The sequence below is a fragment of the Leucopleurus acutus genome (assembly GCF_964270905.1).
Source record: "Leucopleurus acutus genome assembly, chromosome: 5".
Lineage (NCBI taxonomy): Eukaryota > Metazoa > Chordata > Mammalia > Artiodactyla > Delphinidae > Leucopleurus > Leucopleurus acutus.
In genome coordinates, this window is record NC_139147.1 from 135,249,145 (window position 1) to 135,272,289 (window position 23,145).

A 23,145-nucleotide genomic window follows, 5' to 3' on the forward strand; every position below is an offset into this window, starting at 1 on the left:
TGATGCCTCTCGTTGGCTCGGCTCAGAGCTGAAGAAGGTTACTGATGATGGTATGAACCTTTTCAGTATGCAAATTATGTAATGGTACAAATGACTTTCTATCAGTGTAATTCAGTTCTGAACTATTCATTTTTATTACTGCCTGTTCAATATGTCAAGCTGTAAAGTAGAATATTTAAATTTGCAGGAATGACTCAGATCTTGAAGAACGAATGTGAAAATACCGAATTTCCAAGTGGGGGCCGTGCCCCTGGGCTGTGCACTTCCTGAAGACAGGGGCTGTGTCATGTAGGTCACCCTGCCCCCCATTTCTGCTCAGCGGCTGCCCACAGGACACCTTCCATGAATAATGAATGAAGGCATAAATGAACACCTGCTTTGGCCTTCAAACCTCACAGTGTTTACTGTAATTTTCTTAGAACAGTGGAAGTTGATAAATGCTGTGTGACTCACTTTAAGAATCTGGTGTACTTCTTAAGAGGCGTGTTGATTATGCTTTAGTTTAAATAAGTATAACTAATAAAATATGGTGTTCTTCGAGTTATAGAAATAATCCAACCTATGTATAGTTTCTACAAAATAATTACTAAGGCAGCTAGTGATAAATACTATAAAGAAAAACAAGGCAGAATTTAAAGGAATGAACAATGATGGATTGGTATTTGTTATACAAAATAGAATGGCCCTGTAAAAGAGATGAGTAATATTATCATGTGAAATATTTAAATACAAAAAGCTTATAATCAACAGGGGCCTACTGTATAGCACAGGGATCTCTACTTACTGTTCTGTAATAACCTATATGGGAAAAGAATCTGAAAAAGAATAGATACATGTATATGTATAACTGAATCACTTAGCTGTTCACCTGAAGATAACACAACATTGTAAATCAGCTATACTCTGATATAAAATAAAAATTAAAAACGAAAACAAAAAGCTGGAGTCTACGGTTATGGCAAGGATCATAATTGTCCCCATTTGAGCCATGAGAACTGAAGCTGGCAATCCCATTTTCATAGTGATTTTAGAGCCAAAAAGTTTACTTCAGACAGATCTTTCCCCAGCATTTTGGTGAGTAAAATAATTGGTCAGCTGTACCCTGTTCCGTTTTCTTAATTCAGGCGCGGCTCCTAAAATAAGCACATGCAATTTAGAACAAGAACTCAACGCTGAATTTTTTAAATCACTGATAGGCACGTTAAAACTACTTGTTTGAGTGATAGCATTAGTGGTGCATCAGAGAAATGCTGTTTTTTGATCCTCAACCTAAGCTTTAAACTGATTCAGATGGAGGCATCTTGGCTGAGGTGAGAAAGGCATGTAGGTGCTGGAGCTTTCCTTAAGGTGACGCAGGAGGTTTTGTTAAAATGAAGGACAGATCGGATGTGCACACATATTTGTTTGTAGCTTTTCACACTGAAACGAGCTCAGGTACTGGCCTGAGGTTCAAATCCAGTGTTGTGCAAGCCTAACCACCCGAGGAATATACTCATCACAGTCTGGTCTAAGCCCTTGTGTGGGGAGGTGTGACTGTATCATTTAACATGCACACACATGAACTTGAGTAGTGGGACGTCAGATGGAGGGACGAGTCGCCGCATCCCGTCAGCCGCGTTGGGGGAAGAGCCTCGCGCCCGAGAGCGGACCCGCCTGTGTCCAGCTGTCTGTGTGACCTCCTGTCTGGATGTTTCCTCTGCAGATGATCCAGTCCCTCAAGGCGTTGATTGAAAATGCAGACGCTGTGTATGAAAAGATTGTGCACTGTCAGAAAGCAGGTGAGTGAGAATTTGTTTCTTTTCTTTAAAATAAAGTTAGTAGTTTGCCCCTGAGCTATTTCATCTTTTTGATACTATATCAAGAAAACCAGATATAAAAAGTATTTCTTCATGGCTAAAGAAAATACTAATTCACTGGTTCTCAAGCCTGGATAATAGACTCACCTGGGAGGAGCTTTTAAAATATATTGACATGGTCTGGGGTGTGGCTTAAACGTTCATAGCTGTTAAAGGTTCCCAAGCATTTCTAAGCCACAGCCCAGATTGAGACCCTCTGCGCTAAATCTCTTCCACCTCCGTGGGCACCAGTTACAGCCTCTTGAAATTGTTAATGCACTGGCATTTTCACCCGCTGAGGAATTCATTCATTTCACAACCAAATGCTATACTAGATTACAAAATTCAACTTACACAAACAACCGTCTCAGTAATTTTTAGCTGTGATAAAACCAAAAAGTCAAGTGTTCTGCATTGTAATAAGAATAGGCAAAATGCAATTCTTTCAATTTTCAAATTTTGAGTGTCAATTTGGAAGGTTCTAATGTGGAGAATATTTGTAATTCATAAATAAGAGTATCTGTCCTTAATTTCTAGGGTTTTTGGTTTCTGTTCTTTCAAATCAAGAGGCCATAACTGTTACCTAGCCGTAAAAAAAAGTCATCTCTTATCTCAGAAATGAACTCGTTTAAAATAGATGAAAGGCAAAGATACATGCGACAGTTTCTCTTTTGGTGTTTATTGAAGAATATGCACGTTAGTGACTAATCAAGAGACAAAAATCCTCATCTTGTTAGCAAAATATTATTAGCAAAGTCATCTTTCTACTTCTAGCCCTTTCTGGGACACTTACGACCACAATTAAAGCAAGTTACGTCAAATACCACTTTTTATCATGTCCCTACCCTATACAAAATCATTGAGTAGCTGACCAAATCTAAACTTCTAACTTCCTATGCAAAGTCATTGCCAACTGGCCCACCCACTTTGCCAATGTTATGTTAAAAAGTATGAATTAAGTCATCTGTTCATTTATTCAATAAATATGTTTTGAACTTGTACTATGCCTAAGACACTTGTAAGAGCTGTTACATACCAAAATATTTAAAACAATAAGCAAGATTGGTTTTTGTCTTCTAGAACCTTCAAATCAAACAGGACGTATGGAAGTAACCACGCACAGTCAGACGCATTGAGTACTTACTGTGTGTGACCCAGGAGCCTGAACTCGGCCTGTGAGGCAGTGGGGAACCCCTGGTTTTTTAGTGGAAGGGGAGAGAAGCTGAGCTTTCAGGTGACCATCATAATAGCTGTGTGCAGAGGACTGTTGTGGGCAGGACCCGCTGGAGGTTGTCGGGAACAGTGAGGAAGATGTGAGGTTGTTCGTCCAGCCGGGCTTTGGGCTGCCCCACCTCCTCTGCCATCCCCTGTGTGTTTCCACTTAGATTTACACAAGGTAGGACCTCTGTCTCCCTCCTCTCTGCCGGTCTTTCCTTGTCTTCTTCTCATCTCATCAGTCTCCCAGGGGCTTTCCTGATTCCGGGATGTGTGTTCCAGACCCATTCCATTCAGCCCTTCAGACGTGTATCTGGTTCAGCCGATCAAGCCTCTTCGGTCACTGTGTCTTTTATTAACGTGTCCCATCTTCCAAACGGGACAGTGACCTCCTGTGCACCAGGCTTGCATGCTGAGGGACTCTCTCTTTTACCCGTGACATCTGTTCTAACATCTGCACAGCGGAGTCGCTCAGATACTGACTGGCTAAATGTGATTTGACTTTTAGGAAGTATTCGATTCTATTAAATGCATGTATTGCTATGAGAATTGTGGACCGTTAGAATCTGAAACCACAATTTATCGGAAAGAAAGAACTGGCTATTCCTTTAACAATTTGAGTTATTGGCAATTCTTTGCAACTTCCTTGCCTTATGAAATTTGATAATGTCTAGCATCATGCAGCTTCGTGTTGTTTTTCTGTTCGATTTCAGTAAGGGATATATTTGCTTGTATTTGAAAAGCTAAAGAGTCTTGTCTGTTAAGGGTTTTGCTTGGGGAGGTAGGAGTGGGGATAACCGCTGTGTAATGGTCTGAGTTGCTTCGGGTTGAAAGCCCTTCAGAAGCACGTAACGATCATCTCCCGGTTTCATAATTACTGCCGCCCGCCTACACAGCCCTTCTTTTGTCCCAAGTGCTTATTTTAGAGTCTCTTGATCTTTGTTTCTTATGTTTACAGTTATCGTAAGGCATATCGTTCTTAGTCATCTGAAGAGCTGCTCATTTGTGTTGGGCTCAATAGCATTTGCCTAAGATTTTACTTCTGGTGAGTAATTGTTCTGCTTGCAGATCTTTAATCTTGCAATGACAAAGTGAAGGTATAGGTCACCAACGTGCTGGAAGAGAGGATTATTTTAGAAGTATTCCACACTTTTAAACACAAACCTATATTCTTACTAGATAAACCTTCACGTAAATAACTGAAAATAAGGAGTTACACGCCACCCGCCTCCAGTCCCGTGTTGAAAAGTGCGCCCAGTTGGGACAGGTTCAGACTCCCCGCTGTGTAACTGATTTTTTGGAGCTAGAGATGAGTCTGCTGAGGCCGTTATTGGGAGGAGAGACTGAGGCCGGTGAGGAACGCCGGTAAGTGGGCCAAGGTGGGCCAGGAAGCTGCTCGCGCAGCAGACAGGGACCCAAAGGGACCAGGAAGGGAGGTGAGAGCAGCCAGGTGAGGGGCAGTTGGGGCAGGCTGTGTAGCCCACTCTTTTAAGACGAGAATATGCCAGCACAGAAGTTTGGCGGGTTAAAGGGAAATCTTAATAAGAAAACCACGTTCCTAGGAATATGGAAGATCCAGTGAAGAGGCGGAGAGAAAGATGCTAAAAGACGAGCCCAGGATAAAGGATGCAGGAAGTGAGGGGGGCAGGAATCAAGCGTGGCTGTGAAACACTTGACCTTGGAAAGGGAGAGCCGTGGCGTGTGGATGCATCCTGGGGTGGAGGAGTGTTTTCCAGTGAGAAGGGGGGACGCCGGCTCTTGGGTGCGGTGGAAGCGGGGACGGGAAGGGCAGGACGTGGAGCATTTGCTCAGAGCCAGAGGCCAGTGGTGCCAGCGACAGGGACGGACTGAATGTTGGGATCGCGGGGAGGGGTGTGGGACGAGTGGATCTGGGCTGCCATGCGAGTGAGAAAGACAGAGAAGTGGTGGGTGGTACGGCCGTGCGGGAACGGGTCTGTGTGCAGTAACGAGCACACGTCCTACTGGGTCTGAAAAATGCTTGTTCTCCCAGGAAGTACCCAAGTGGGTGATGGAAAGGAACACACACGGGGGCTGGGGCAGGGCCGGAATCTCCAGAGGGAGAAGCATTGTCAAAGTTCATACAAGTTCTTTTTCAAAAGTTTATAAAAGCTGATAAAAGATTAGCCGGATTCTTTCAGGGGAAACATCTTTTCCACTTTGTGACGTCTAGCTCTTTCTCTCCTTCAATGGCCCCAAAACGGCAGCCTGTGTTTGAATTTTAGTCAGTCACTGAATCGATCTGTTCCGTAAAGAATAGGAAGATGATCTAGGAGGTAGTCCAGACTGCTTTGCTTCGGTGCATTGGATGTTTTCATCAGGTGAATTTAAATGGAAAAGCATTTGTTCTCTGGGAAGAAAAAAAGAAATCAATGACTTATTTCCTGCCAGTAGCTTACTTCCTGTCCAAGATGGTGCATTAACATGCATTTAATGTCCACTCCTTTCTGAGCCTCATTAAAATGACAGTAGGGTGTTTTTTTTTTTTAATAAAAAACTTACAAGGACAAAGAAAATGGGAGCAGCCAAATTTTGGAAACAGGAAAAGGAAAGTCGACTTAGCTGACTCAAGAAAGCTGAGCCTGAAGCGGGTGGGAATGGGGGCACAGTCTGACTTCGTGGAGACCCCAGCAGGCTGGGACCCGGTGGCAGCAGATGCCGCTGGGGGTCGGGGTAGAGGTGGGAATAAAAGGGGAGAGCCGTCCGAAAGCTGGATTCAGGAGCAGCTAGGTCCCAGACGGCCGAGAGTCCTGACGGTGGGGAGCTTGAAAATAGCCAAATTCTCATCCTTCATCTGGGCAGTTTAACAAGTAATGCTTGGGGGATAAAATCTAAACAGTATATGCCTGTTACTTAGCAATAGGGGCATAGATACTCAAAAATGAAACAAACTCGGCTAAAGGGGTTGAATGTTAACTGCTTCTGGAGAGGGGGGATTGGTGACAACTCTTTATCTTTAAACTAGGTGTATGCATCCTTCTGCCAAACATTAAATCACTGCTAAATTTAAACTTAATTTAATTTACTAAGTTTAAGAAAGAGGAAGGAAGGGATGGAGCGGTGGACGCTGTGACAGGAATCCTTGACCTGCGTGGTCCTGGAGGAGGCGTGGCCACGCCCACCAGGCTTGGGGCCAGGTGGGTGAGGCAGGTGCTTGCCGCCCAGGACCCCTGCCACCCTGGCTTTCTGGGCAGGCCAGGTGCAGAGGTGGTGTCTGCACCCAGTGGGCGAGAGCCTGGCTCCTCATCTGGCAGGAGAGTCGGGTCCCTGCTCTTTCCAAGTAGAAGTAGAAGCTTCTATTCTGAAAGCTCTGAGGGGCTCCCATGCGTGGCAGGGGTGCATCATTACTGAGTAAAGTGGGATGGAAGGCAGCTTTCGAAATAACAAAAGCTTTAATTGCCCTTCATTTTAATCTGCTTACTGGAAATTTTTCTGTAATGGATGCTACACATCTCTGCTTTCTTAAATTGGGCTGCCAAAAGTAATTTGAACTTGCGATGACCCAGGGTGGTTATTTGCCGTGGTTAATGCAGCGATGCCCCCAGGAGCCTTAAGTTTTCAGGGCCCTTACGCCGTGCACTGGGGCTTCCTGTTCAGATCCCATCCCAGGGGTCATAGTTTAGTTCCATCTCCTCTCCTTCGGCTTTCACTCCCTACTGCTCCTACAGTTCGTGCTGCATTTCCCACCGCCTGTTTGTACATAACTCTTTTGTTCTCTTTATGATTTGCTGCTTCTGGTCTGCCGGCCTTTCCCCTGGGACCAAGCTTGATAGATTTATCTTACCTCAAAGCAGAGAGAGCCTGATGCGTCCGTGTGAGGAGAACAAGCAGGATGCCAGGCAGACCTTCATGACATTGCTCAGAGGCCTCTGTTGTTTTGCAAACTCCTGGGATTGCAGTGTGTTCTTAGCAGGGAAGGTTTCCGGATAAGTAACCTGTCACCATCCATCACTTGCTTTGCTCACATCATTGTCTGGCTCAACACAGCAAACGTAAAATCATCTGTACGAGTCATTCTGAAAACACTTCACAGTGTTCCGTTAACAATGTTTGCAAAAGGAAGCCTGGGAGCCTGTAACTTTTGTCTTCGCTTATGTCAGGCTGTATCTCAGCCCCAATTTACAGAAGTAAGAGGTTCTTCCCTGGGTATCCAGCACAGGCTCCTGGGCCCCCTGTACCATGTCTTGCTGTGTGGCATTACGTTAGTCACTCGACTTCTCTCTGGCTCATTTTCCTCCTTCTAAGTGACAGTGAGTTGTATGCGTCCCCGATAGCCCCACGGGTTCGAGAATACAGTGACCTCAGATCAGTTGCCTAAGCAGCAATTTTGGAATGGCCTGATTACAGTCACCTAAAAAGAGAAGATCAAATAAGTCATCCCATGCGATGGCACGGATGCATGAGTTGCATGCAGCCTGTCAGCGTGCGTTTCAAGGGGGAGAGTTAATGCCTCACTTTGAAGGTGAAGAGTGACCTCTCTGAAGGTGAGACACGTGAACCCTTAACTCCTTTGGGACCCTCGGCCTCTTTCCTCTTCTAAGAATCACCAGATGCTCTCCCGGGCACTTTAATTAACTAACAGTGAAGCCACAGAAGCCAGGAAGTAGCAAGGTCATTGTCGGTGGGCCAGCCTGCCCCCCGCCCCATCCTTCTTAATTCCCTCAAAAGGAACCTTTGCTGATGGTAAGGGAGGGTAGAGGGATGATCACAAAAGTGACAACTAGGCCAACTCAGGCAGGAAGGCTAAACAAGCAGGCAGTCTGTAGGAACCAGCTGTCTCACCACACCCCACCGTCTCAGGTGCCCATTACCCCATCCTGCCTTCAGACGACCACATAGCTGTCATCGCAGCAGGATTTCCTACCAGTGTGGTCAGAGTCTCCTAGGGACACTTGTGTAAAGTGCAGTTTCTTTGCTTCGCCCCCCAGTATTGAATCCTGGAGGTTGGGGCCCAGGAATTTGCATTTGAACGAGAAGCTCTCTTTAGAGGGTGGAGCAGAGAGGCCCCTCCTGGGTTCATGCTCACCTCTGAGCCTCTCCGCCGCCCCTCCCCGCCCTGCAAAGGGTGACTGCTCCGTGCCTGCCGGATTGATGAGAGCGATTCCTTCTTCCCAGCACGGCTTTCACTGGTGACATTTCCCAGTGCCAGGAGTGAAGGGGAGGCAGATGGGCGGATGTGTGACCTCCCTGGATATCTGTCCTGGATGTGCGCAGATCCCAAAACTGTGCTTTCTTGTCACTTCTTCCTCTGCCTCCTCCTTCCCTGTAAACCCAGAGTCTCTGAACGCATCACTTTTCATCTTAATGGCAACTCACAGGCTTCCTGGTGGCACAGTGGTTGGGAGTTGGCCTGCCAAAGCAGGGGACACAGGTTCAAGCCCTGGTCCGGGAAGATCCCACATGCCGTGGAGCAACTAAGCCCGTGCACCACAACTACTGAGCCTGTACTCTAGAGCCCGTGAGCCACAACTCCTGAGCCCACATGCCACAACTACTGCAGCCCGTGTGCCTAGAGCCCGTGCTCTGCAGCAAGAGAAGCCACTGCGATGAGAAGCCCATGCACTGCAGTGAAGAGTAGCCCCTGCTTGCCGCAACTAGAGAAAGCCCGTTCACAGCAATGAAGACCCAATGCAGCCAAAAATAAACAAACAAACAAACAAATAAATAAATGGCAACTCTCAGCAGCTCAGCAGATTATCTTCTGGGGAGGGGTCAGGCTTCCTTCAACTCTGGCACTCCCATAAAAATCATTTTTGTTATTATTCCATTATACTTGTTCATTAAATTTGACAAAAACCACAAGTCAAGTCGAGTCCACAGTAAATTAAATCATCTTTCTCAAATACCAGAAGGTTTTATACACACACAAACACACACACACACACACACACACACACACACACACACATATATCTGATTAGGTATTCTTGGATTTAAAATGAAGTAAATAGCCTAGCTGGTCTCTAAGGCTTTTTCTGTCTTTCAAATTCTGTGGTATACAAATCATATGACATGATATGATATATGAGATATAATACAATATAAATAAGGGACTGTAGTGGGTAAAGTGAACAAATGCATTCTAAGAATGTTTTAACAATATTTAGCGGTAAATCTTCTAAGAATAAGGAATTTGAAACAATTTTAATTAACCTGTATTCTTTCATTATAGGTCAGTGCCTTGTCAAAAACATGTCATTACACGTGTTAACACAGTAAAGGAAAAATGCAGTCGCGCCTCTGTGGAATGTGTTTAGTGCTGTACTAAGTATTTATTAGAGGTGCAAAAACGAATGCACGGTCTCTGCTACCACTTAAAGTTATAAAACACAACCAAGCCAGTAGATTAGGCAACGGGTATAAGTGGAATCTGAGAGAGGGAGCAGGCCAGGGGTTTTGCTGGCAGGGAAGGGGTAGGGCTTGAACTAGGGGCTTGAGAGAGGCATGTACGGTCCGTGTGAGGAGAGCGGAGGGACGGGGCTTTTCTGGTGGGCCAGAGGGGAGAGGCTTGGTCGTCCAGATGTGCTTTCCATGCCCATGACGTATGTTGTCCTGTCCGAAGGGAAATGTTTGGCTTTGGGAAGCAGCAGAAATTAGGGTTGGAAGTAGAGGTTGGGTTCTATGGCGGGAGCCTTTTAATTCAAGGATAAAGTGTTTGGCGTTGACTTCTAAGGCCACCATTGCCCAAAGCCTGATTTGAGGAACGCTAGTCATATGCTCCTGGGGCAAAGGGTTTCATCACCAAATCTTCATAACACAACGTATTCCCCTTTGGGGATTCTTAGGACACATCAGCATGCTACATGTTCCCTAGTTCAACTCAGCATTTCCCACACCAAATGTATCTGGTTGTAAAGCCCTTCTTTCAAGCTCTGTCTGCCAACGTCTTGAACACTTCTGGAATCTGCCGTAGGCTGTGGGGTCATGAAATAGTTTGGGGCAGGCCTGGGGACTCACTGACTGACCCATCTCCCTCCTATGCCCTCCGTGTTCCAATACTCCACACAGCACTGGAATGTGGGGGCCTGAGCTACTGGGGTAGGGGGGAGGTGATTGTGAAGGTCTGGTTCAGGCGTGCTGGGCCTGGGATCATGTAGGGTGGCTGTCCTGGTCCAGTCGGGCTGCTATAACAAAGTATCACAGACCAGAGGGCTTAAAACTACAGAGACTTAGCTCTCACAGCTCAGGAGGCTGGGGCGTCCAGGATTGCGAGGTGAGGGCCCGTTTCCTGGTTCGGGGCTGGTACTTCCTTGCAGGGTCCTCACATGGTGGAAGGGGTAGAGCTTTAAAAGAGCACGAATCCCGTTCATGAGGGCTCCATACTCCTGACCTAAGCACCTCCCGAAGGCCGCACCTCCTAACACCATCCCTTTGGGCATGAGGGTTGCAACATATAGATTGGGGTCGGGCAGGGGGACACAAAACAGACCATAGCAGAGGGTCAAATGGAAATAGCTAGCACATCGTTGAAGCAACTAGTAAAGCTTGGGGTGGAGTGGCGTCTACAGATAGAATTAGTATCATCCAAACGGAGGAGTTATTTGAATGGATGAGTTCTTGGTTTTTTTTTTTTAATTAATTTTTATTGGAGTTTAGTTGCTTTACGATGTTGTATTACTTTCTGCTGTGCAGCAAAGTGAAGCAGCTATACGTATACATACATCCCCTCTTTTTTTGGATTTCCTTCCCGTTTAGGTCACCACAGAACATTGAGTAGAGTTCCCCGTGCTGTGGATGAGTTCTTTAACGAAGAAAGGGTTGGGAGGAAATCTAGGCAATCCCAGGATATGATTACGAGTTTGTATTAATAATTCAGACCTGAATGTTTTACTTCAACCTCAAACCTTAAAAACGAGCCGGCACATCTGAGCTCCTGCCCTGCTCTACTTTTTTTTTTTTTTTTTTTCCTATAGCGGTCATTACCTTCCAACCACAGTATCATTTGCTTACGTCCCTGGGTTATTGTGTGTCTCCTTCCAACTAGAATGTAAACTCCCTGAGAGCAGGGAGCTTTGCTATTCATATCGTCTCCCACCGACGCCAAGAGCAGCGCCTTGCCAAAGCTGGCGCTCAGTAAATATTGGTTGAATTGAATTGAACGTGGAATGCTACGGTTATTCGTCCGTTTGTTTCTTCACAGACGTTTATCAGGGTCCTACTCTCAGTCTGAGGGAGGCTGGGGACCTCACTTCCCCGCCCCAGGGCTCCAGGCCGAGCACAGGAGAGGCACAAGCGGAATCCTCACTGCACAGGGGACTTGGTCCTCTGGTGAGAGGGCAGCACAGCCCGTGACTGACCCATCGGGTCAGCACGGAACCAGAGTTTTGGAGCTGCAGTTGAGTCAGGAAAGTGGTTTGGGAGCAAGGCTGGTGGGGCGGGAATTCCAGGTGGGAGAGGAGCCCCCGCAGGGACAGCCAGGCGCAGGCCAGCAGTGGCTGCGGCACAGATGGGAGATAGCACAGACCCAGAAGCTGCAGCAAAACATTCAACACACACACACACACACACACACACACACACACACACACACACACACAGAGCCCTCTGATGGATTAGACGGCGTGCAAAGAATTCTGTGTGCCAAAAAGGATCAGAAGCAAAGGTGCAACAACAACGAGAAACTAAGAAAAAAGTGTTAGCAATACGTATTAGGAAAGGCTAATATCCCTAATAACACAAGGAACTCCTAAAATCAGTCTGAAAAAGGCCAACAACCCTCATGTTTGTATTCTTTGCAAAGAATATGAACACAGTTCACAACAAGGGAAATTCAAAAGACTCTAAAATGAAAGGATGTCCAGACTCACCCATAAACGATGCAAACCGCTACAGGTAGAGGGACAGTTATGAATGCAGAGTCTAAACTCTGGCCTTCTCAAAGCTGAAGTCGAGTCGTGGGAGACAGAAAATAAAAAAGCAAGTAAATACAACGCTCACTGTGTCCGACAGCGGTGAGTTTTTTGGAATCAGTGAGGCAGAGAGGGGGACAGGGCGGGGGCAGGGGTGGGCGGCGGCTCTTTTCAATAAAGTGCTTAGCCAGGACCTCAGGGAACCGGTGACATCTATGCAGGCATGATTGGAGGCAGAGAGCAAGCTTATCAGAGATCTGGAAGGAGATTATTTCAGGAAGACGGGCCACCTGGCTACAGTGTTGGGAGCAAGGGGCCGGGAGGGCAGGAGCCAGCTGACAACGGGCCAGGCTGTTGCGAGGACGCCAGCTCTCCTCTCAGAGAGATGGAAGCTCTTCCTGAGGGTCTGAGCAGAAGAGTGGCTGCATCCGATAAGCAGGGGGTAAGGGGTGGGGACGAAAGCAGGTGCTGGAGGACCACCCAGGAGGCTTTTGCAACCATCCAGGCCACTGAACGGCTTGATCTGGGGGGATCTGGGCGGTGGTGACGGCTATCAGGATTTATTCACGGATTGGACGTGGGGCAGGAGGAAAGAGGGCAGGACTGCAGGATTCTTGGTTGGGTTCTCTTTACCAAGATGGAGGGGACTGTGGGGAGAGGGTTTGAGACGGAAAATCAGAGGTTTGGATGTAGATGTGTTAAGTTTGGTCTGCCTGGTTGACTTCCAAGTCTAAAGTTCAGAGAGAGGTCCAGACTGGAGGCAATGAATTTGGAAGCCATGGGCACGAAAGAGGTCTTTCAAGCTTGGAGACCGAGCTCTTCTAAGCAGTGACGATGAATAGAGAAGATGGAGCCCTGGGCTTTCACCGTTTGGACGTTGGGGAGACACAGGAGAGTGACCCCGGAGGTTAGGGTGCAGCCAGACGGGTAGCAGGAGGACGCTGTGATCTGCTGGAGAATGAGGTGTTTCAAGGAGATGCCACTTTTCACGCGTCAGATCCAAAGGTTCATATCAAAGACCCCAGAGTTCCGTCACACACAGATCATGACTGATGGGTGGGCATATAGGGGAAACTGGGGACTGTCACATTGTTAGGGGCTATAAATTGGGTCCACACCTAGGGAAGGCCACATGGCAGTAAATTTTGGAATTACGAATCATGTACACTTTGAACCAGTAATTCCTTTTTTTTTTAGAGTTTATTCTAAAGATTTGATCACGTATTTGGGGAAATACATGTGTATAGAGTTTTCTTTATAACACTGAAAACAGCCTAGATGTTACATCTAAGTGTTTAATAGGAGGGTCCTTGTCAAATATGTTATGATAGATCCATATGATGGGACATTATGCTACCCCTTCAGAAAGAATAAAGAAATATGTATGTGTATATATTCACCTGCACAGACACACAGACTACATATATATACCTATATAAGGAAGATCTTATATACACATAAAGATAAAACAACATATGTATATGTGTGTGTGTGTGTGTGTGTGTGTGTGTATGTATATATACATAGTTTAAAAAGGCAAGGCAAACTGTGTGTGCTATTTGCTCATGTGTTTTTTTTTAATTAATTTATTATTTATCTTTGGCTGTGTTGGGTCTTTGTTGCTATGTGCTGGCTTTCTCTAGTTGCGGCGAGCTGGGGCTACTCTTCGTTGCGGTGCACGGGCTTCTCATTGCAGTGGCTTCTCTAATTGCAGAGCGTGGGCTCTAGAGCGCAGGCTCAGTAGTTGTGGCGCACGGGCTTAGTTGCTCCACAGCATGTGGGATCTTCCCGGACCAGGGCTCGAACCCATATCCCCTTCCTTGGCAGGCAGATTCTTAACCTCTGTGCCACCAGGGAAGTCCCTGCTCATGTGTTTTAAAAGGTGAGGCAGGAGGCTAGAGCCTTGAGAGATGCTGAGGGCACCGCTCTCTCAGGGAGGGGGTAACCGCGGTTGCCCAGTGGGAGGGGCCAAGGAGGCTGGGTGATGGGGAGGGAAAGGTCGTCCTCCGTATACCAGTCTATACTTTTTAAATGGTGAGCCGTGCGACTATATTATCTGTTCAAAAATTAAACTAAGAGGCGTAAGAAGAAAGGGAGAGGTGGACAGGGTTGCGTCCCGAGGGCCTCGTGTGTTTGGGTGATCGTGCCCAACTGGTAGAGGGGAAAGGACTGACTTCCGAGGGCCATCCAGACAAACGTGTCCTCCGTGTGAAAAGCTCATCTTTAAGTATAATTGGGCTGAAGAGGCCGTTTTGTTTCTCAACACAGTGGAGTGAGGAGGGTCTGCTGTTTGTTCCTCGTCTGATCCCAGCCCAGGTGAGTCCCGTGGCCCGTGTTTAGAAGGGTGGCATGGTCACTGGATTCCACAGAGGACGCGAGGGATGCCCCTCCGTCTCTCCCGGATTCCCCAGGTGGAGCGCTGGCGGAGGAAGGCACGCCCCCCTCGCGCAGTCCATTCACGAAGCATAATGCTGTGGGCGTGGCATCCTTCTGGGTTTTAAGGGTATATTTAAGAGACCTGGTTTATCTATTGCACCTCAGATAGATAAATGGAATGGGATTAAACAGCTCAAAATCCATCTGAAAATAATTCGGCTTTTGCTAATGCCAAGATTGTTTGGGAAGAAGGCCTAGAGAGAGAGACTACCAACTGAAACTATATGAAACGTCATGAGGCATTTCTGCGTCTCCATGGAGATTATGGCGTCAGTGCCCACGTGCTGAAGGCACACCCGAACTTCAGACCCCTGGGGTTTGGGGGGCAGAGCGTATAGTTCACAAAGCCTGTATATTTTAACACGTTCTATATATACGTTCGTTGGAAAAAATCCATATTTTGTTCTCAAGGGACTTTGATGTTGGGACATGAGACCATATCATTTTGAGGTACTTGTAAAACTTGACAAAGTGACCTCTTGAGTGAGATCCCAGGTAGACTTGTGTTATATGGAATTCCATCTTCCAGGAAATAGCTCACTGTACCTAACTTGGGAAATCTGAAATAAATTAAAATTATAAATATATATTTCTTTTGTCACCATTTGAAATATTCTACCCTATGATTTTGGTTTCTATTTTCAACACACATAGAAATATTTTTGCACTGGGTATGTTTGTGATAAAAGCGTTTTTTAGGATAGCTAAGTAAATTTGCAGTTGAAAAAGTAATCTTTAGGTATATAAATTTAAGATCAATATGTCTCTTATGGAGTATTTTTTAAAATTATACTTGCTTCTGAAAATTTTGAGCCGTGTGCTACATGGTACATTTTCGATTCAGATCATTTAGATTGGTATAGAAAATCCCATCCAGAATGTTTGAAAGGTCATCTGCTTCATGTTTGGCATGAATAAATGCCGTTTGTTTCCATCAAAGAGGAAATGCTGCCATGTTTCTGACTGAGCCCCCCTTCCCTTCAAGGCAAAGCCTCTTCTTCATATCTTAGTATTGTACGTATCATGTATTTTAAAATTTTTATTTTATTTTTATGGCTGTTTGGTTTTCATCTAGGTTTATCTGTGATGGGAGGCGGGAAACTTTATAGGACTGGAAATTTCTCTTTACTACATTCCATTATATGCAGTTGCACTAATGTTCTTAGCTAATGTAATTACGTATCATCTTTACACTTCTTTATTAATTTTTTTAAAACATGATAATCTGTCGGCACTACATTCCATCTTTTGTCATTAAGCTTTAAGCCCCTCAAAAACAAACCCTTTAAATACTTAAGTTACAGTGTTTTGAAACAATAAGTGGAAAATTATGTGAAACAAGCACCTCCCTCTATAAAAAATCTGAGCTGTTTAAATTTTTGAGAGATGACATGGAAAGAAGCAATAAATTTCTAAAACATTGTTCTTTACATAAAAATCAAATAATATACTTTTGTGTGGCCATACCAGTTTTTAAAATTTAACCCTGTGGCTATAAGTGGAAAGGTCCACCGTGGGCCCAGGGCCTGGCCTTGTGTTTTGTTTGTGTGGCCTGTGCCTCTGTTCCCTTTAGAGCAGAATGAACTACACTCTCGCAGGAATCACTGACTATGGCCTTTCCATTTGCCCTTCCTCTGCTGTTTGATGACCCACTGTTTATTTCCCTGGTTCTCAAGTTCATTACCAGAAAGGAATTTGAGCATTGCAGAAGAAAATGGTATACATTCTTCTGGTTAACATTCCAGAAGAAAAATAACCCACAGCTCTTTTCTAGAAACACAAACTTGGGGTCACGGAGTCGGAGGGACCTAATTGTAGGGTCTTTGGCACAGAGCAGCCAAGGCGCAAAGACAATCCGCTTGACAGAAGAGCAGACCCAGCAGGCCCAGCCAGGGCTGTGCTTGAGATACTTGCTGCTTTCTAGACTTTTTCCCCAAGTTTTAGTTCATGTTTCCAAGCATGTCATTGAATTTGTGTAATATGCCCACAGCCTTCAAACTTTCATGCTTTTGAACACACCACATATATATATATATATTTTTTTTTTTTTTTTTTTTTTTGTGGTACGCGGGCCTCTCACTGCTGTGGCCTCTCCCATTGCGGAGCACAGCCTCCGGACGCGCAGGCTCAGCGGCCATGGCTCACGGGCCCAGCCGCTCCGCGGCATGTGGGATCTTCCCGGACCGGGGCACAAACCCGCATCCCCTGCATCGGCAGGCGGACTCCCAACCACTGCGCCACGGGGAAGCCCCACACCATATATTTTGACTGTTAAATGATGTAGCACCGTGCAATTGTATCACGTCATGTTTTTCAAAAGACTGTTTACCTAGTTAGTATTGGTTTTCAAGTGAAGTGTTCTAAAACTTAACGAAGATGTTAATTTCTTTGGCCAGAGTTACCTGGTATCTCTTGCCTCACTTACCGCCGTGGTCTGACCACTGCAGTGTCTGCCCTTTTACCAGTTCAGGAGGAGCTGGTTTGGGTGGTTTTCCTGCATCTTCTTATCCTTTTAAGAACTGTAAGGGCTCCACTTAACAGCATTATTACAAGCCTGCCTGTGAGGACGGCTTCTAGGCACTGCACCTGTGTAGACGGATGGTCCCCGTCCCAAAGTGCAGGGCCTGTCACCCTAAAGTATCAGCAACGTAGAGAGGCGGGCAAAAGACACATTGGTAACTGGTAAGCAAGGGACATGCCAAAAATCAGATAGTTACTTTGTGTGAGTACAAAGGGATGCTTGCCTGTCTGTGGAATCAATAGTGTAGTTAGTAAGAAGGCGGGAAGCAGAACTAACCTCCCAAAGCTGCCCAGAGGTCCGTCACCACGAGCGACCAGGTCTTATTCCTGAGCAAATTAATAGGAGGTGCAGGCGTCCTGAGGCCCAGCCTGCACCCCGAGGCCGCGGCTGAGCCGTGCTGGCTGCTCCTGGGCCCCGTCTGTGGGGGACAGGCACCCCTAGATCACCTTTCTTTAATCAGAGTTCAGCATTCTTGTCACTCCACTGAGCACACTCTGGCAGGAAATGATAAGAGCTCCCTTTCTTCCTTGTTATGTAAATTTTCAACATAACTGTTTACAATTTTATAATAGGGACAAGGGCAGTCAGCTCTCTGAGAGGAGGTGTTTATTCTCATCTTCTCTCTACTCACCAAGGAGAAAACACAGAATGGTTGTCCTCAAGTTTTCTGAAATTTCAGCTTTTCTGATTGGTTATTTCTTTCTTAAGATTAATCTTTACATTACCAGTTGTTTGTAATCTATTCTGTAAAGTTTCACTTTGTAATACATAGTCCTTGCATGCCTACAGAATCTCCCTTTCATAGTATGAGTCCTCATACAAAAATCCTAATTTGCTACTGCACCTACAGAGTTTATTTTGGCATCGGTTAAAAAAAGCAGAAATTGTACATGTTCTCACATCGTTGTAATGCTGTTGCCCTATTTGCTACTCTAAGGCCTGTACACTCAGCCATTGTATTCCAGAACAAAGTTATAAAGATTTCTTTCTGAAATGGTTGTCAGTGAGCAGATAATATAAGCACTAGTCCCCTTACCCTGGCTTTCTCCCCATGCTTCTAGAAGTCTGTAGCTTTTTACAGTGTTCAGCATGTGTAAGTAATGGGTCTTAATGGGACTCAACACAGCAGATGGTCAAATGCCCTGTACATGGAGTTTGATCAATACCTGTTATTGGCTGACCAATTAGTGTCATTACTTCAAGCATCAGAAATTACTTTCATTATCCAAAATGATGAGACCTTTTGCATCTCAGTGTTATGAATATTGACTACTGATTACAGAAATAGAGAACTATTGTGAGCAATCCACTCGTTAAAGAAATCTGAGATAATAGTTCAGGTTTATCTCTTCAAGTAAATATTCCCGATTGTTTCATATTGGAGTCCTTTTTTAAAAAAGGTGAAACTAGAAAACATTAAAAAATAATCTTGTTCGAGATAGAATAATTTAGAAATAGATATTTGTATATGTGAGCTGGGCCAGTCATTTAAAGAAAAAAAAAAAGTAGAATCGTGACTGTCTTGTCCATGTCTGTCTGTCTGTCTGTCTCTTCTCTGGCTCCTAACCCCACCACCTTCAAACTGTAACTAAAGAACAAGAAATTTTAAAATGAAAACAACTTAGCTTCTTCGTGGGGGGCAGGGGAAGGAAGGTGGTAACTTAGTCTTAAAGTTTTTAGTTATCTGATTTTCACCATCTACTTTAAAACTCTGCTCTTCAGACAGATGGTTTGACTTACAGGCGGAGAAGAGATGCTGCTTCTAAGTTTCTTAATAAGATAAGGATGTTTTCACTGGGCTAATGTTTCTTTGCTGAAAATAATTTGGGAAATTGGGAGAACGTTACTTAACATCTAACCCAGACAGGTTCTTTATATGCACCGTTGATGTGAAGACCTCCTGTGACATGTTAGAATAGATTTCCTGGTAATTTAATGTCAAGGGAATAATGCAGTTCGCATCTTGACATATAATCAGATTTCTTTATTATATTTGGGCAGACCCAGTTCCATGGCATGATCTCATTCTCTCTCCCCTTGTATTCCCTTAGAACAGGGTCAGTGCCTGTCTGATACCTCTGCAGTGTTCTACCTCACAGTGTAATTATTGGATATACACAACCATCCCAAGAGCTCATATATTTTTTTTAACATCTTTATTGGAGTATAATTGCTTTACAATGGTGTGTTAGTTTCTGCTTTATAACAAAGTGAATCAGTTATACATATACATATGTTCCCATATCTCTTCCCTCTTGTGTCTCCCTCCCTCCCACCCTATCCCACCCCTGTAGGTGGTCACACAGCACCGAGCTGATCTCCCTGTGCTGTGCGGCTGCTTCCCACTAGCTATCTACCTTACGTTTGGTAGTGTATATATGTCCATGCCTCTCTCTCACTTTGTCCCAGCTTACCCTTCCCCCTCCCCATATCCTCAAGTCCGTTCTCTAGTAGGTCTGTGTCTTTATTCCCGTCTTGCCCCTAGGTTCTTCATGACATTTTTTTCCTTAGATTCCATATATATATGTTAGCATACGGTATTTGTTTTTCTCTTTTTGACTTACTTCACTCTGTATAACAGACTCTAGGTCCATCCACCTCACTACGAATAACTCAATTTCATTTCTTTTTATGGCTGAGTAATATTCCGTTGTATATATGTGCCACATCTTCTTTATCCATTCATCAAACACATGAAAGAATGCTCAACATCATTAATCATTAGAGAAATGCAAATCAAAACTACAATGAGAGATCATCTCACACCGGTCAGAATGGCCATCATCAAAAAATCTAGAAACAATAAATGTTGGAGAAGGTGTGGAGAAAAGGGAACACTCTTGCACTGTTGGTGGGAATGTAAATTGATACAGCTACTATGGAGAACAGTATGGAGGTTCCTTAAAAAACTAAAGATAGAACTACCATACGACCCAGCAATCCCACTACTGGACATATACCCTGAGAAAACCTTAATTCAAAAAGAGTCATGTACCACAGTGTTCATTGCAGCTCTATTTACAATAGCCAGGACATGGAACCAAGAGCTCATATTAAGGGCTGGGATTCTTGTTTAGAAATAATGCCTGATAGTTGGGAAACCTTAGGCCACTGGGCTCAGACAAACCAACATTCAAGCTTTTCTTTACCATTTCCTCGGGAAAGTTCTGCCTCTTTCCAAGTTTCCTATATAGTAGGTGTAAAGTGCCCGGTGAGTTGTCTTTTGTTTCCCTTGATCATGTCTTTGGCCTGGACTTTGCATATCACAGGGGAGCAGTGAAAAGTACAATCATGCTGTATAGATCAAGGTGAGAATCCTTTTATTTCCTTAAAAAATAAAATCAACATATGCTGCATATAAGTGGGTTGGCGGAATGTTTGCAAAGATTAGTCGATAAGTTAATAATATGAAAATCTTTTTAAAGAAACAGGTATGTTACGTAGCAAACCAGACAATGAAATAAATGATAATGGGACTGATGGTCTTGACCACTTTTAAATGTGGGGTTTTATATTTTTAACGTAACTTTACCATTTTTCAACTAATCACCTTTTTGTGCCCTTTTTTTTTTTTGCGGTACGCGGGCCCCTCACTGTTGTGGCCTCTCCCGTTGCGGAGCACAGGCCCTGGACGCGCAGGTTCAGCGGCCATGGCCCACAGGCCCAGCCGCTCCGCGGCATGTGGGATCTTCCCAGACCAGGGCATGAACCCGCGTCCCCTGCATCGGCAGGCGGACTCTCAACCACCGCGCCACCAGGGAAGCCCCTCTTTGTGCCCATTTTTAAAGAGCTTCATTAATAATACACTTTTCACTTGCCTGTGGACTTTTATTGGGCTATAGATATTTTAAGAGGGGGAGGGTAAGGGGGAATTGTCTCACTTTTTCATAGACATATAGAATATGAGGTTTTTAGACAGCTATACTTGTTTCCTTAAATGTTTCTGCATTTCATCATGGGACTTCCCTGGCCGTCCAGTGGTTAGAACTCCGCACTTTCACTGCCAAGGTTGTGGGTTCCATCCCTGGTCAGGGAACTAAGATCCTGCAAGCTGCGCGGTGTGACCAAAAAAAAAAAAAAAAAAGAGTTTCTCCATTTCATCCTAATCGGTATCATTGTTTATCATCTTGACTGTGTTTCTTCCCTGAGTCCTCAGTCCTTCTCAAGGCAGCCTCTGGCCCTGTGTTCTTCTGAACTCTCTGAAAGCTGCTTTCTTAAAATCTAGGACAGATATTTGTTTGAGCTCGGCATTCCCGCCTTCGGCTGTTCCGTGCTTGTGCTACCTGCAGGTTCTTACCTGTTGGTTGGAGTGAAGCCCCGCGGGGCAGTTCCGGTCACTGTCTCATCACCTTAGTGGTCAGATGGTCAGCAAGGCGAGTTAAGCCGACTCCCTCCAGTGGCGAGAGGCTCCCAGGCGTACATCTGGGTGGTTGACAAATCCGCCAGGACTATTGTGTCACATCTTTGTGCCAGTATTGAGATTTGCAAGAAGAAAGCGTCTCAAAAAGCCCGCTTCTGGTCAGGCAGCTCTATGGTGTGGTCCCACGATAATGTCACAACCATGTCCCTTCCCACGCCCCTCGGAGGCCATACAACTCTATACCTTCTTGTCACACAGAGAGTCACTGCTCCACCTCTTCTGTGTCTCTTCTCTTTCCCGTGTTCCAATCTAGACGTCCATCTACTGAGCCTCAGTGACGCTTATAAGACCATAATGCTTCCCGACTATCCGAAATAGAAACGTTATGAATATTAACGATTGATGTCCTGAAATCCAGATCGTGCTGACGTATTAAAACTTAAGACCCATTGGGGTCCTACCATCAGGGCCTCACCCGGCTGTGTTCTAGGAAGCGGGTCTGAGTCTTCACAGCACACACCAGGGAGTCTCTCAGACCTGATCAGGGAAACGTTGTGTGTGTGTGTTTTACTCTAGCAGAAATCCTGGGTTTTAGAACATCATCGCCACCTACTCGTGGTTATTATTTTTTGTCTGTCTATTTTTCCCATCTGTTAAACCAAGCACATCCAGGAAAGTCAGAACTAGATATGGGGGATGCAGCCCCCCCCCCATGTGAGCCAGGCCACACAGCAGTGAGCTGGAGGGGGTTTAGTGACCAAGTTGGGGTGTTGGCAAAAGAGAGGCTGAATTAAAGGAGAGTGGTCAGTGTAGTAGTTTCCTAGGCAATGTAATGAATTTTACTAGTTACTGTTCTTTTTTGAAACCAGGGAGGTTCTTAAGCCTTAATAGCATGACAGGAATTAGGGACATTGTTCCTATTAGGAGGGGAAAAAATAGAGAAGAAGGAAGACTAGATCGGCAGCTTACTGTTTTTATCCTTTGTGTCAACTCTCCGTCACTGTTTAAAGACACTAAGGAATAAAGTTACTGTCAGTCACGATGTAAATAGCTGCTCTGAAACGATGTTGCATAGAAAGGGAGTTAGAAATCGGGATGCCCAACTGAACAGTAAAAATGTACGAAAGAACGCCGGAAACGTCTTGTAAAAATTACAGCTGCTCCAACATTATTTGTAATAGCAAAAGATTGGAGACAGTGTCCATCAGTGAGGACTGGTTAAGTAAATGCTGGCTCATCCACACAATGTGGGAGCCTGTGTAGGTGTTAGAAAAAGAGTGAAGAAGAGCTTGACACACTGGCAGGGAGTGATCTCCACTACGTAGTTACCTGAGGAGAAAAACCACGGTACAGAGCAGTGTGCGTGGTATGCGTGCAAGAAAGGGAGGACTGTGGATACATGAACACATTTGCTTAAATTTTCAAGGAGAAACAAGACAATAAAAGATAAATATAAAACTAAGAAAAATGCGTAGGAGGAGGGAGGGGTCAGAGTAGAGGAGACCAGGAAGAAAGTAAGATTTACCTGAATGCACCCTGATACGTAGTTTGACTTTGGAATCATAAAACAAATTATATCCAAAAAAGCAAAATCACTTCCCACCCAACACATACACAATGGTGGGGGGGAAAGGAAACAAATGAAGGGAATTATACTTCGTTAAGTGACATACCCACATAAAGAAAATAATTATTCTGACAGACCTTAGAACACAATACTTTTTCTGCACATTCTCAATGAGATACTCTAAGGACAAAAAAAATGCAGAGTTTAAATTGTATTTAGCGGTCTTACTATTGGTTATGTTTGTGTGGTTAAGAATTAAGATTGTCTACCTAAGAGAAAAGAAATAAGCATAAGATTTTTAAAAATTATGTAAAATTCCTGTATACTTAAATTTGAATTAGAAG

At 44.8% G+C, this 23,145-nt stretch overlaps 1 protein-coding gene across 1 annotated transcript in view; it reads left to right on the forward strand.

Moving 5' to 3' along the window:
* PLCL2 (phospholipase C like 2) overlaps positions 1 to 23,145 on the forward strand; it is a 194,274-nt gene that overhangs the window by 140,056 nt on the left and 31,073 nt on the right. Inside the window, exon 4 of the mRNA XM_082840367.1 lies at positions 1,703 to 1,778. Within this exon, the coding sequence (XP_082696493.1) occupies positions 1,703 to 1,778 (76 nt within the window). The remainder of the gene's footprint in view (positions 1 to 1,702; positions 1,779 to 23,145) is intronic.